This window comes from Nyctibius grandis, chromosome 8 (genome assembly GCF_013368605.1).
Source record: "Nyctibius grandis isolate bNycGra1 chromosome 8, bNycGra1.pri, whole genome shotgun sequence".
NCBI lineage: Eukaryota > Metazoa > Chordata > Aves > Nyctibiiformes > Nyctibiidae > Nyctibius > Nyctibius grandis.
The window spans coordinates 549179-561922 of NC_090665.1; the positions used below are offsets into that span (position 1 = coordinate 549179).

Consider the following 12744-nt stretch of genomic DNA (forward strand, 5'->3'; position numbering starts at 1 on the left):
TCTCTGTTCTGAGTGGAGCCTGTGTAAGACAGGAGTATGTGCCTGGCTGATGGTCTTGTCAGCTGCTCCTGGGGGTGCTGATCGACAGCTGGCTAAACATGAGCCAGCAGTGTGCCCAGGTGGCCAAGAAGGCCAATGGCATCCTGGCCTCTATCAGGAATAGTGCAGCCAGCCGGTCTGGGGAAGGGATCGTCCCTCTGTACTCGGCACTGGTGAGGCCGCACCTTGAATCCTGTGTCCAGTTCTGGGCCCCGCACTTCAAGAGAGATGTTGAGGTGTTGGAGCGAGTCCAGAGGAGGGCAACCAAGCTGGTGAAGGGTCTGGAGGGTCTGACCTACGAGGAATGGCTGAGGGAGCTGGGGGTGTTTAGCCTGGAGAAGAGGAGGCTCAGAGGTGACCTTAGTGCAGTCTACAACTACCTGAAGGGAGGTTGTAGCGCAGTGGGAGTCGGCCTCTTCTCCAGCGACAGGACAAGAGGACACAGCCTCAAGCTTGGCCAGGGGAGGTTCAGGTTGGACATTAGGAAGCATTTCTTCTCAGCAAGGGTCATTAGCCATTGGAAGGGGCTGCCCAGGGAGGTGGTGGAGTCACCATCTCTGGAGGGGTTTAAGACAAGACTGGACATGGCACTTAGTGCCCTGGTCTAGTTGCTATGGTGGTGTCAGGGCAATGGTTGGGCTCAATGATCCCAGAGGGCTCTTCCAACCTGATTGATTCTGTGATTCTCCTGTGGCTGGGCGGTGCTGGCAGATGTGTCCACTTCTCTGGTCTCCATCTGGACACGGCACAATGGTGTGTTATGGTTTGACCTGTGCTGTTTTTCTTCAGGCACTTCTAACGGTTGGGTCGAAGAAACAGTGCTGTAGGACGCGTCATGGGGAAGAGGGGAAGAAATTGGAAGTGAAAAATTAAATGTTTAAAAAATATAAGTTAATTTCTTACAGAAACTCAAGAGTTTAATAGTTGGCGCTCTGGGAATGGAGCCCACACACCGAAGTGTGTGTGTTAACAGTGGTCAAATAATAGCTCCATAAAATCTACATGACAGTGTTTTTTTTGTTTGTTTTTTTAAATGCAGTGCAATGGCACATTAACTTTTCTCTAAAATATATTTCTCTAAAATACACCAAATGTATTTTGGTGTATTGCTAAAACTGGATGGGTTAGAAACCCCTGCCATAGCATCATCCCCTGGCAGGCTGTGAGTTCAGCCGTGTTGTTCAGCTGTTCTCAGGCTGGAGCAAGTCAGGACTGGCCGCCCCATGAGAAGGAAATGCTGTGGAGCTTGTCGTAAAACAGCGCGCAAGGACGGCGCAGCTCTGATGTGAGGCAAAGCTGAAGGCTAGTCTATAACTTCACTGTTGTTCACACTGTTTAAAGGCTGACTGTCCCTTTTTGTGTTTGGGTGATTAGAGAGCAATTCGCAGGTTTCATAAGAGCCTGAACAACGTTATTACAACAATTACTGTGTTGCTTCATTGTAAAGCTCCTTTACTATCACATTTAGCAATACGAGCTACAGGGTTATTTTTAAAGCAAATTGGCCTCCTGGGTAATACACGAGACTGGCTTTTTCTTTTCTTTAGACATAGAAAGCGGTAAGATGATCAGAGCTTGCAACACGGGAGGATTCCTCCAGCGTTACACCTTCAGATGTGCGAGATGGAGGTGCTTTGTCAGTGGAAGTGTCTTGGAAGAGTTTGGCCCTTCCCCTTGCCTTAGGTGGTCACTTCGGTCACTGGTTTGGTGGCTGTCACTGAAAGGGAAGGAGGGAGGAAAGGAGCTAATTGAGAACTGACTTTTAAAAAGCTCATTTCTCTTTTCCCTCTGTCCTCGAGTTGCCTGCATTATGCTGGTGGGTGACCTGGAGTGACACCTTGGCTGCCTCAGCCTGTCTGTACCCTTCCACATGCGACCTGCTGGCTCTGGGTGTTTGTGTGTCATCGCAGGGGTAATATCTTGGTTGCTTGCTTTGCCTCCCAGCTCTTGTTCCAGATGTAAATTGTTGTTTTGCATTTCTAATTAACTGAAGTACTGCTGTATGTTATGAGAGCTTTCTCAGTACTCAGAGTTGTAGGAGCCTTGGAGTGATGTACGTTGCTGTGCGCGGGAGTTGGGACATGTATGAAGTGCAGAATTTGTCTTTAGGCATTCAGGAATTAACTTGCTGTCCCTCCGAGCAGAGGCAGTCTGGTACAAAATGTGGAAGGCCAGATGATGCGTGTGTTAGGCAAAGGTAGGACATATTTCCTTGTTCTGAAACGTGAGTAAAAGAAAAAATACAAAGAAATACCTGTAAGCCTTTGCGTACACAAATAAGATTGATTTCCTACAAAGCTTGGCTGTGTAGTGCCCTGTAGTTCCCCCTTTGAGAACCCAACAACCTGTAAAAAGGTGTAGAACAAGCGCCAGTAGTTTTTGTGTGAATCCTGGACCACAGGAGCCTGAAAGGTTCATTTGTCTGAACAAGTTTAAGGCCTGGTGCCAGTTTTCCAGTTTCTGGGTTGTCTCTTGCTTCTAGTCTGGAGTGTAGAGAAGCCAAGCCAGTGAAGGTTTGGACGTGGGAAGGACGAGCCCCGCTGCTGCCTCATGGTGGTGGTGGACTGGAGCAAGCACACCTAAGGTGGAAATGCTACACGGCTTTGCTCTGCTGCTGGATCTAGGGAAAACAAAGGTTTCCCCCAGCAGCTCCCGAGTGTCAGCACCAGCCTTTTCGAGTTACGTGGGGAGAAAAAACAGATTTGGAAGAATGGTGACTGTTGTATCGAGTACGCTGGTAAACTGTACTGAATTACATCAATTCCTTGACTGCACTGAGAAATCTGGAGAGCCCAGAAGAGCAGCTTTCTATGGCATGCTGCTGGTGCTCTGCCTCTGCTCTAGGCTCCTGGCTTCCTCGTCTCCGAGACAAGTCTGTTCTCGAAACACGTCTCCATTTGGGTCAGGTGCAAAATATAAAATATTGCTTTGATTGGTTTTTTGAGCCTTAAAAAGCAGAGACCTAAACTTTGAGGCATTTTAACTGTTACGATTCTTACTTCCACCTGGAGGCAGGGATCTAAAAACTTGCAGAAAAAGGTGCAAAATCCCAAATGTTAGAATTTAGGGGACTTTCTTCCTCTAAGTGGATCAACCAGATGTCCTGTCCTTGCAGTCGTCTTGCATTTCACTGCTACAGAGTTTGGTAACTCTGGCTCCCTTTTACCTACCTAAAAAGAAGCAGCTGAAAAACAGATGATTAAGACTCCTCTGAAACCTTTGGCACACCCCTTATTTAAGGAGCAACTCAGCCCATTTTGTGGTTACACCCACCCTTACAAGCAGGCTCCTAGTCCTTGTGTGCACCACCTTACATGAGCCTGGTATTACAAGCAGTAAATTCTTCCCTAATGTACCCAAAGTTCAGGAACGGAGATTTCCGTGGGCACCGGCCTGGTGGGAGATCCCAGCTGATTCACAAACCATCTCCTGATGGTCAGCTCTGGTCACTCTGTTAGTCGCTGTGCTACAGGAACAGGCTTAGGGAAACATTTCCAGACTCCTCGTGTGTTCTTTAACCAGTGGCTAAAGTGGTGACTGTTTTAGCAGCTAAGAATTGAATATATTTACTTTTGTAAAGTAGCTGAGTTAATCCCGTTAAAGACTCTATGTGTGTGTGGAGAGAGGAATTAATTCCTGAACAGCCTTTAATCCCGAGAGGAAGACACTGTTTGAGATAACGTTGATTTATGGGGAAGTTTGGAACCAGCTGGAAGCGGATTGAGGATTGGTTCAGTTTCCAGTTGTAAGAGGGTGTTACAGGTATGGGAAGTATGTGACATACCTAGTGGGGAAGGTAGAGCGAGTAGAAATTGCTAAATAAGACATACATCTGCCTGTGTGGCAGAGGCTGGGGAATCCCAGAGGCAGATGTAATTAATGCACAGTAATCTAAAAACCAGGCTGTGTGGAGCAACCTGCGTGATTGTATGAGGCTGCTGTAAATACTTAATTTCTAAAACCAGCAGTCAAGTGGTGATCAAAGCGTCTGGCACTGGTGGGAAGGTATAAAGCTAGCAGGAGAGCGTGAGAAGGAGTGAAGGTTGTTAATAAGGGCCGTGACTTTTCTCAGTGAGGTGCTGGGGACTCTCACACTCCAGCTCCGCAGTGTCCCGGGGATGAGTGTCCGGGTACGGGGCAGGCGGGGTGATGGGAGTTCTCTCTTTCATGTCTTGAAATAGTGAAATAAGTTCCAGGATTTTGGATTAGAAGGCAGGCTCTCTTCAGGCACAGTCGGTGTGGACTGCCCCGGTGGGCTAGCTAAGGGAGGGCCCTGCGAGCCGTGTGGTGAGCCGGGGGAGAGGGGTTTTCTGGACAAGGAGGGTTAGGCAGTGTCCTTGCTGCCTTCTCTTTGCCCGTCGGTGGGACTGGGAAGGGTGAACGTGCCACCAAGGGGACATTCCTGGGTGTTCCCCTCTGGCGAGTGGTAGGGTAGGGGTGAGTGCTGCGGGGCTCTGGGGTGCCCGTTGCAGGGGATGCAGTCCTGGGTCCTCTGCCAGGCTGGCCGAGGAGCGTGCTCTGGGGAACTGGGGCATTGCTGGCTGCATCCTCCACCGACGTCCCCGCTGGCAGCGGAGAGGAAGGGTGGTGAAATGGTGTAGGCGGTGGGAAAGTAATTGTGTGTGAGAGAGAGGTGGGGAGGGGCCGTGTCCTCCTTCCCTCTGCCAAGTATGGTTCCTCCTCTTCCCTGCCCTGCAATGTGCCAGCCGAGCTGACACCCGGTGTAAGAATTACTGACATACAAAGTCAGCAGCTCGGGGTTCTAATCCCAAACACAGCTAAATTGTCCTTGGAAGCAGCCGCAGTCAGTAAGCTGCGTGTTAACAAGGAAGGTTTTTTTTGTTTAAAGCAGAGAGAATTATTCTACAGAATGTCTTAAGTTATATGAAGGTATTTTAATTCACAGGCTCTGGTTTGTCTGTACGCTGTGAGGTGGACATGATGTAGTGACCAGATCAGGAAAACCTCTGTTCTCGTTCGCTTTGCAGAGCCGTGTGAGACTCCAGACTGATTGTTGTTAGTTCTATGCACGATTGATGCTATTTTTCTGTCCAGACCGATGCGATGGCGGCTGTGACATGGCCTGAGTGCCTCCGAGGCACCGCAGGTCTCTGTGGGGTGGGTGCAGCAGGGCGGGCACGGCCAGGACACGGCCGGGCTGCCCTGGCTTTGCATGGCAAGGGTGGTGTGAGCCAGAGCGCAGCTCGCGGGGGGCATCGGCGTTAGGCCAGGGCTGGCAGCTTTTTGCCTATCAAGGCTAAGCAGCGAGCATAAATAGGGAAATCCATTTTGCCATTTTTATTAAGTATTAATATTACAGTACAACCGCACTTAAATTTTCTACAGAAGAAATAAAAAAAATTATTTTTTAACTTCTCTATGAATACGCGCAGACTGTGGAGCGTGAAGCTGCGGAATCAGGATTCAGTAGCAGACATTGGTGTGTCCAGTTCGGTTTTGGGGTTTGTGTGAACTGTTTTCCGAAGTTTCTTTACCCTCCTGCATAACACCTTGTCTACAAAGGGTTTGCACATGAACAGGTATATCAGGGGGTCCACGCAGACGTTCGTGGCGGCCAGCCACAGAGTGCTTTCCTTCACAACGAAGAGCTGGTTCTGCAGACGGCAGTGCATGCGGGCGGTCGTTTGGCTCAGAGTGTAGGGAACCCTGCTGAAGTGAAAGGGGGCAAAGCATAAGAAGAACACAGTAAAAATGATGAATACTTTCCCCTTGATCCTTTTTTCGCTCTTGTTGTCCTTCTTCTGTGTTTTCATGTAAGACTCGTATACCTTTTTGGCAATAATTATATAAAATAGAAACATGAGGATGAGAACAGTCCAGAAGATGAACTGACAGATATAATTGACAGCTTCGTGCCATTTGAGTCCAAAGTAACTCTTCAACGAGGCACACTTCTTCACGGACTGGGGTGTTGCTTTCTTGTTTGATAAGATCATGTTAGGCAGAGAGAGAACAAAGAAGAAGAGCCAGACCAGACCCGCGAGGATCTTTGCTGAGGTCAGGTTTTGCACCCAGAACTTCCCAAAAGGCCTCACAATCTTGAGAAATCTGTCAAAAGCAATGAGGCCAAGGAGCACTATGCTGATGTACATGGTGTCGTAGAATACCACGGCTGAGAAGCGGCAGACAAAGGCTTTGAGTTGCCATGGTCCCAGGCCAGAGTCCGTCAGGATTTTCAGAGGAAGCATCAGGGTCATTATAAAATCGGAAACTAAGATGTTTTTCAGGTAGACGATGAAAGTTGACGTGCTTGGAATATGGAAGAAGGCCCAAAAAGCCAGGCTGTTCAGTACGAGTCCCAGGAGGAAGACGAGTGTGTACAGTACTGGGAAGAGCAGGTGGGTGACGGTGGTGTCTCGGTGGCAAGGTGCGGAGGAGGGTGCTCCGCTGGAGTTACTGACAGTACTCTCGTTTGCAAAGTCTCCCATTGTTTGAAATAGACTTGGGTGAAAAGGAGAGAGAAAACATAAACCTTAACATTCTGTATTTAAAATTACCTGGTCCTTACAGTGACTGGCAGGTTTACACAAAGAAACACAAAACCTGGACGTTTGTTAAATAGAGATCTGATTTCTGTTTTAGTTCGTAGAAAATCTAAGTTGTTTACAAACTAATGTCTCATGAAAAGTTAAAATGGAATATATTCATTACAGAGGCCTAAGGTAATATAACAGCAAGGTCTAACAGCAGATTGCCTAGAGCACCATTTGCCTCTACATGAAAAGTGTTTTAGTATTGAATAGCAATTTTACAGTTGTGGCCCAAAAGCAAGGTGCTTCTGGGGAAGCGACCTCTGGTATTTCTTACCAAGCACACACCATTTTCCCTTTCTCAGCACAGATTTAAATAACATTTTCAAGATAAGACGCACACTGCTGGTTATCAGGCTCTTACATCTGACAGCCAGACGACCGAGTGCCCCGTCACACCACGTGAACGCCCCGAGCGTGCAAGTACCTGAGCAAACCTGGCAGCAGCTGTTTCAGAGAGGGGTCTTTGGCTGTCCGCGGTTCATCTGCTGTTCCTCCACTGACAGAAGCCTCGAGCAAAGTATTAGGAATGGGGAAATGTGTAGAAAGATGGGACTTTTTCTGTTGGTGTGGTGTGTGGTTTCCTTCCTCATTTTCATATATCGCCTGGGTTAGTTCACCACGTTTGCTCTTGCTTTTCTTTCTACACTGTGCCGTTCCTATTTGGCTTCTTTAGAGACGTGGGATGAGCAAACACGGAGTGTTGCCTGACGGCTTTCCAGGATAACCCCCAAATGTAGCCCCGAGTCTTGTCTGTGTGTGTGAATTCCCCTGTTCTGGACAGCACCAGCTGCCCTCAAATGCGTGACCAGGAAGTCTGCTCAGAGCCACCCTTACAAGGGTGTCCTGGTTTTGCAGGGGTAAAATTACAGACTCCCTTTTCTGTTCTGTGCTGTTTCAGTGTGTGCCCAGCTGTGGCTGGTGATCGAGGCCATGAGCAGTTAAACCCAGGGCAGCTGCCCCAGGTGTGTGCTGGGACATTGACCTCAGGGGTGCTATAAATGGGGAAGCTGCTGGGGAGGGGGCTCTTGGCTCTGCTCTCTTCTCCCCTCCCTCTTTCTCCTCCTCCTCTCTTCTCAATGGTTGTGATCCCTGCAAGGACTTGCCACCACTCCGTGGGCTAAGTATAATTTTATGTCAGTTGTATTAGCATTTATATTGTTTTCCTTAGTTTATTAATTTTGTTTAAATTTTAACCCACAAGTCTCCCTCCTTTTCCCACTTCCCCTTCTCAGCTGGGGAGGGGATATTGGGTGATAGAACAACTAGTTAGTGTTTAGCCCTGGGTGGGGGCTAAACGAAGACAAGTGGGTTGGTTACTCGGCTACAAAATCATGTGCACTGCCATACTCAGAAGCTGTACCTTCCCTCTGTACCCTGTTAATACCGACACGTGAACCTGAGCTGGACTTTTGATCTCCAGAATGGGATTTCTGGTTTATTTTAGCATCAGTGTAGCCAGGTGATACAGTGTGCTGGTTACAGCTGCTTTCTGGTTCCGGCAGAAGCTCCTGCATGGTGTACTTCATATTTATTATGTGTCATGTTGGAATCTAGTGCAGTTCTCTGTAAACAGAACTTTTTCTGTGAGTTTAACTGAAACATGTGATTTGTCTTGTATTTTCCTGTCAACCAACGTGACTTAGGGCTCTGGCTCCTTGCTTGCTGCTGTGTGGGAGATGGTGCGTGTCCAAGCCATCCTCTTGTGGGCAGACATGGATTGCTTTTTGAGGTTCTCAGGCCGCAGCTGTATTGACAGTAAGTTTGTGCATTAGTACCTACGTTTTGGTTAATGTAGGTGTGCATGCTGCCATCGGTGTTAAATGGCTGGCAGAGAGCAAAGAGCCGTGAGGATGACCAGGATGAAGGTCACCCTCGCCATCGTCATCCGCGTGGCGTGTCCCTAGCTGCCTGACCTGACTTGTGTTCGTTCAAGGACTATATAAAGGTGAGATGGTCCATTGCAATACCCCAGGACTGGTGTCCAAGGCAGCATCTTCCACGTTTTCTTCCAAACTGACCTCTTGACGCTGTTCCTAACCGAAAGAGGCAGGTACTCAGTGCCTCCGCGTGTCCTGTCAGTGGCTGCTCCGTGGTACGTGGACAGCTGTGGTATCTCTTGTCTGAACACCTCATCTGATCAGGAAAAGCAGCTGCCAGGTAGTTGTTGCACTCTCTGCATGTGCAGGTACAAAATATACGGGATCTTTTTCATGTGTGGTTGTTATGATACCTGAAAACGTTATGTACCAGAAGAGACTTTCCTAGTTTTTTTTCAGCTTTTCCAAATGAAAAAGGGGAAGTGGTTAATTTTTTTATATCGTGCAAAAAAGCTGCTTTAATAATCAGTAAAGATTTTACCATGAGCCTGTCTTTCCCTAAGATCTAAGTATTCTGTAAATTAAGTCTTTGTATATTTTCTAATATTATATATTGTTCTCTATAAAAGTGTGCATTTTCGTTTATTCTTATAGTAAGGAGAAGTATTTGAAGATTTAACTCACATCAAGATAAGCCTGATTATGAAATAATTTCCTCAGACATACAGCTATTAATTATTGGTCAATGGATTAAGAATTGCAAGCATATAATGAGATAAGCAAAATGTTATTCTGTTACCAAAAATCTGCACAGATAAGTAGCTTATCTACATGTGTCCTATATTTCTGTTTGTCTACCAGTTGTGTACAAGGTGACAACTCCCTGTATTTAAAAATCACATTTACTGTGGCTTTTATTTGCATTTCCCGGATCTTGTGCTGTCATGGTGTTTGCTCTGGCCCAAGTTAAGCTATTTCTGCAAAATCTTTGCAGTTCATGATCTCATCTGTCGCATTTCATGACTCTATTCTAATTTTTTTCCTTACAGCTCCAACTGTAAGTTCAAACTTCTTCCTGTCAGTTCTGACAAGCATGGAGGCTGTGATCAGGTGGTGCTCTTGTTTTATTCAAGCTTTCTAGTTTCACCACTTTTGCAGCCAGTGATGTTGGTTCCAGGGTGCTTGTACTTCGTCTGTAGGACAATTCCTGAAGAAGTTGTTGAAATTCTAGATATTCTTCCACCCACCAGTGAATGTATGTGGCCAAGAAGGGGTATGGGTAGTTCTTGGCTCTAGACCGGCGTCTCGTCTGTGTCGTCTCCTTCGTTCGGCTCCTTTATCCGTGCCCTGAGTTCTGACGATGCTATGTGCTTGCACAGCATGTCTAGCAAGGACTTTCTAAATGATTTGCAAAGGAAAAAGTATATGAATGGGTCTAGGCAAGCATTCAGCGATGTCAGCCACAGCGTGCTCTCCTTCAAGGAAAACAAGGTGTTCTGAGCAGAGCATTCAAAAACGTCTCTTGTTTGGCTCAACGTGTAGGGGATTCTAGTAAAGTGGAACGGCACAAAACAAATAAAGAACACTGCGATAATGATGAAAACCTTCAGATTTACAGTCTTTTTGGATGCCTTTCCTGTATGTCTTGTCCTTTTATAGGAGTTGTACAGCTCTCTACTTATGAGTATGTAGCATACAACTATGACTGCTAAATTAACCCAGAAGATAAGTTGACAAATGTAGTTTACGATTTCATGCCAGACTAAGCCAAACTCAGATTTCAGGAGAGCACACTTTTTGACGTTCTCAGGCGTTTTCTTCTTGTTTGTTAGAATCATGTTGGGTAATGAAAGAGCAAACATTGATATCCAAATTGCTGTGGACAGGATCTTGGCACCTAAAAGGCTCCTTGGTGTCGATGTTCTGAACGGTGAAGAGGCTTTCTGGTAGCGATCGATAGTTATTAGACCAAGAAACAAAATGCTGATGTACATGGTGAAGTAAAATACAACCTGGGTGACCTGGCACACAAATCCTCTCAGTACCCATGACACCAGCTTTGCATCGCTAAGGATTTTAAATGGAAAAGTCAAGATCATGAGCAAGTCAGAAATGACAGTGTTCTTGAGGAAGATGATGAAATTGGATTTACTGGATATTTTAAAAAAGACCCACATTGCGAGGCCGTTCATGGTGATACCCACCAGGAAAAGAATTGTATAAAGCAAAGGAAAAATGACTTGACGGATTCTGTTATCGCTGGTGCAGTTACTAGAGTAGCTGAAGTTGGTTGTGGCTTTCATTTGCAGTTTGTCTTTCCTCCCCTCCCTGAAAAAAAAAAAAAAGAGATAAATGAAATTATGAGTTATATCTGTCATAAGACTTCAGCCTTTTTAGTCTACTTTTAGTTTTTGTGTTGGGAACATTTCTTCGGGGATTTTGCCTGCTGCTCTTGTGTTTTATTTTACTGAGGCTGTCAGGTTTCTACAGGAGAAGAGCACTAGATGTAGCCCTGTTTGGAAGGTGGCCTGGCTTGATCTTCCATGGCTGAAATGCTGAGGTGAACTTCCACCCTCTCCCCCCCCGAGCATCCACCCTCACCCCCTGAGCTTCCCACACAGCTTCCCCGAGGCCCGCACGGCAGGCGTGGGCACGGGGCCGCCATGGCGGTGGGCTGTGGGGCGGCGTGGCCGGCATCGTGCTGCTTGTTCCCTGGCACAAGCACGTAGGTGATGGTGCAGCTCTGGCTGGTGCGGGCTGGGGGCCCCGACGTGGGTCTCCCGGCCCCCCTGGCCCTGCCGCTGGCGGTACGGCCGCAAGGCCCGAGCTGGGCCGTGGGCCCTGGCCCTGCCAGGCCTGACCCAGCTGTGCGGCCTCGGGCGATGGCCTGGCGGCAGAGCGGGGCCGGTGGGCCTGCGTGGGGCGGAGGGGCTGTGGAGGCACACAAGGCTGCACGCGGGATGGCCGGGCTGTGGTTTCGCTGGTCTGACACACATCTGCCCAGAGTGCCTCTCTCCTCCCAGGGAGGAGGGAGAAACGTCCCTGTCTGCGTGTTCCTTGGTACACAAGCATTTACACTTGTGTTGACTGCAGATCTAACGGTGCTGGGCTGAAGGAAAAGGAATCAAACGCCCCTTTTTATTGTACTCCGCTTGGCCGGCCGTCTGTCGCTCCCAGTGGCGTTACTTCAGCCTCGCTTTTGGTTGTCCTCGAAGCTGGTCCCTGCCTTCCCCTCCCTGCCCCTGCTCAGACCCCGGGAACAGCTGCTCACAGGCTGCCGCCGTGTCACCCGGGTACTCAGAGGGTGTTCGTGGCACCCCACAAAGTCACTGTTTGCTGCTTCCAAGGGGAAGAAAGTGAGAGGTGAGTACCTGCTCTGCAACCCTCTGTAATTAGCACTTGGACAGCTAACGGCGTCTGTCACTTCTGTGGTTACACATTTGCCAGCAAAATCTGAACTTATTTGTAGCTTTATTTATGTAGGTATTCGTGTATGCCTTTACTTCCAGTCTGACAGTTTATCCTGTCATTTTCCCAAATCAGTTGCTTTACCGGTGCTGTGTTGCAAATAAATTGAAAACTTCCCTGACTGGAGCCAGCACGCGGGAGCTGGGCAGGAGCTGCAGCCTCCCGTGCTCTGCGGTGGGTGTCTGTGGGAAGTGGCTGCTGAGCTCCTCCGAGCCCCCTCAGACCCCGCAGCCAGGAATGCGTCGGCCGGCCGTCATCCACAAACACCGAGTGGCTGGTGGCCACGGGACTCAAAACCTTTTCTTAGTCTGAAAACCATGATCAGACCAGGTCTGATCCAAACTGGCTGCCTGGGAAAGCTGTTGGATCAGCCAGTGCTGCATTTCAAAAGGGGTGACTCTCAGGTGCGTAGTGATGCAATTGTAAAAATTGCTGTATTTCTGTATGGTCTCTGCCTCTGTGAAGTAAGGCACTCGGGGGAGCTGATGCTTTGTCAGCCAATGCCCAGACACCCCGTCATCTTCCCTACAGAGCTGCAAAGTTTTATTTCTATCTGTAAGATAGAAATAAATCGGCTTATGCTTTGAAGCACGTAACAGATTCAGCTGCCAAGTCTAATCCTAATGCAATAAGTATTCCCGAAGCATGCAAAATGAGACGCCTTCCCCCCGCCCCAAAATCAAGGAGAGGGTTACCGTAGCGCGCTGCTGAGAAGCGGTGGCCCGGCTGGGTGTTTCCTGTGGTGGGAAGCTAGTGCTGCTGGCGGAGGGTCGTTCGCGGTTCCTCTAGCTCTTCGCCGTGGGAGCAGGCAGGAGTGTTAGTGTGTAAGTCCCGCGGAGCGAGGAGAGGCTGGAGGAGCAGCTGCG

At 48.3% G+C, this 12744-nt stretch overlaps 3 protein-coding genes across 3 annotated transcripts in view; 1 reads left to right on the forward strand and 2 right to left on the reverse strand.

The window, feature by feature from the left end:
* MED12L (mediator complex subunit 12L) overlaps positions 1–12744 on the forward strand; it is a 119219-nt gene that overhangs the window by 69346 nt on the left and 37129 nt on the right. The window lies entirely within an intron of this gene.
* P2RY13 (purinergic receptor P2Y13) lies at positions 5457–7072 on the reverse strand. The gene is made up of 2 exons (XM_068405778.1): positions 7018–7072; positions 5457–6501 (listed from the first exon to the last, which is right to left on the reverse strand). Exon 2 carries the CDS (start codon positions 6486–6488, stop codon positions 5457–5459), a length of 1032 nt encoding a protein of 343 aa, XP_068261879.1. The 5' UTR covers positions 6489–6501; positions 7018–7072.
* P2RY12 (purinergic receptor P2Y12) lies at positions 9703–12618 on the reverse strand. Its single transcript, XM_068405784.1, has 2 exons — positions 12574–12618; positions 9703–10738 (listed from the first exon to the last, which is right to left on the reverse strand). The coding sequence occupies exon 2, from the start codon at positions 10711–10713 to the stop codon at positions 9703–9705; it is 1011 nt and encodes a 336-aa protein (XP_068261885.1). The 5' UTR covers positions 10714–10738; positions 12574–12618.

Excerpts from the sequence above, each read along its gene's own strand:
- P2RY13 (XM_068405778.1), bottom strand. The coding sequence starts at position 6,488 with ATGGGAGACTTTGCAAACGAGAGTACTGTCAGTAACTCCAGCGGAGCA.
- P2RY12 (XM_068405784.1), bottom strand. The coding sequence starts at position 10,713 with ATGAAAGCCACAACCAACTTCAGCTACTCTAGTAACTGCACCAGCGAT.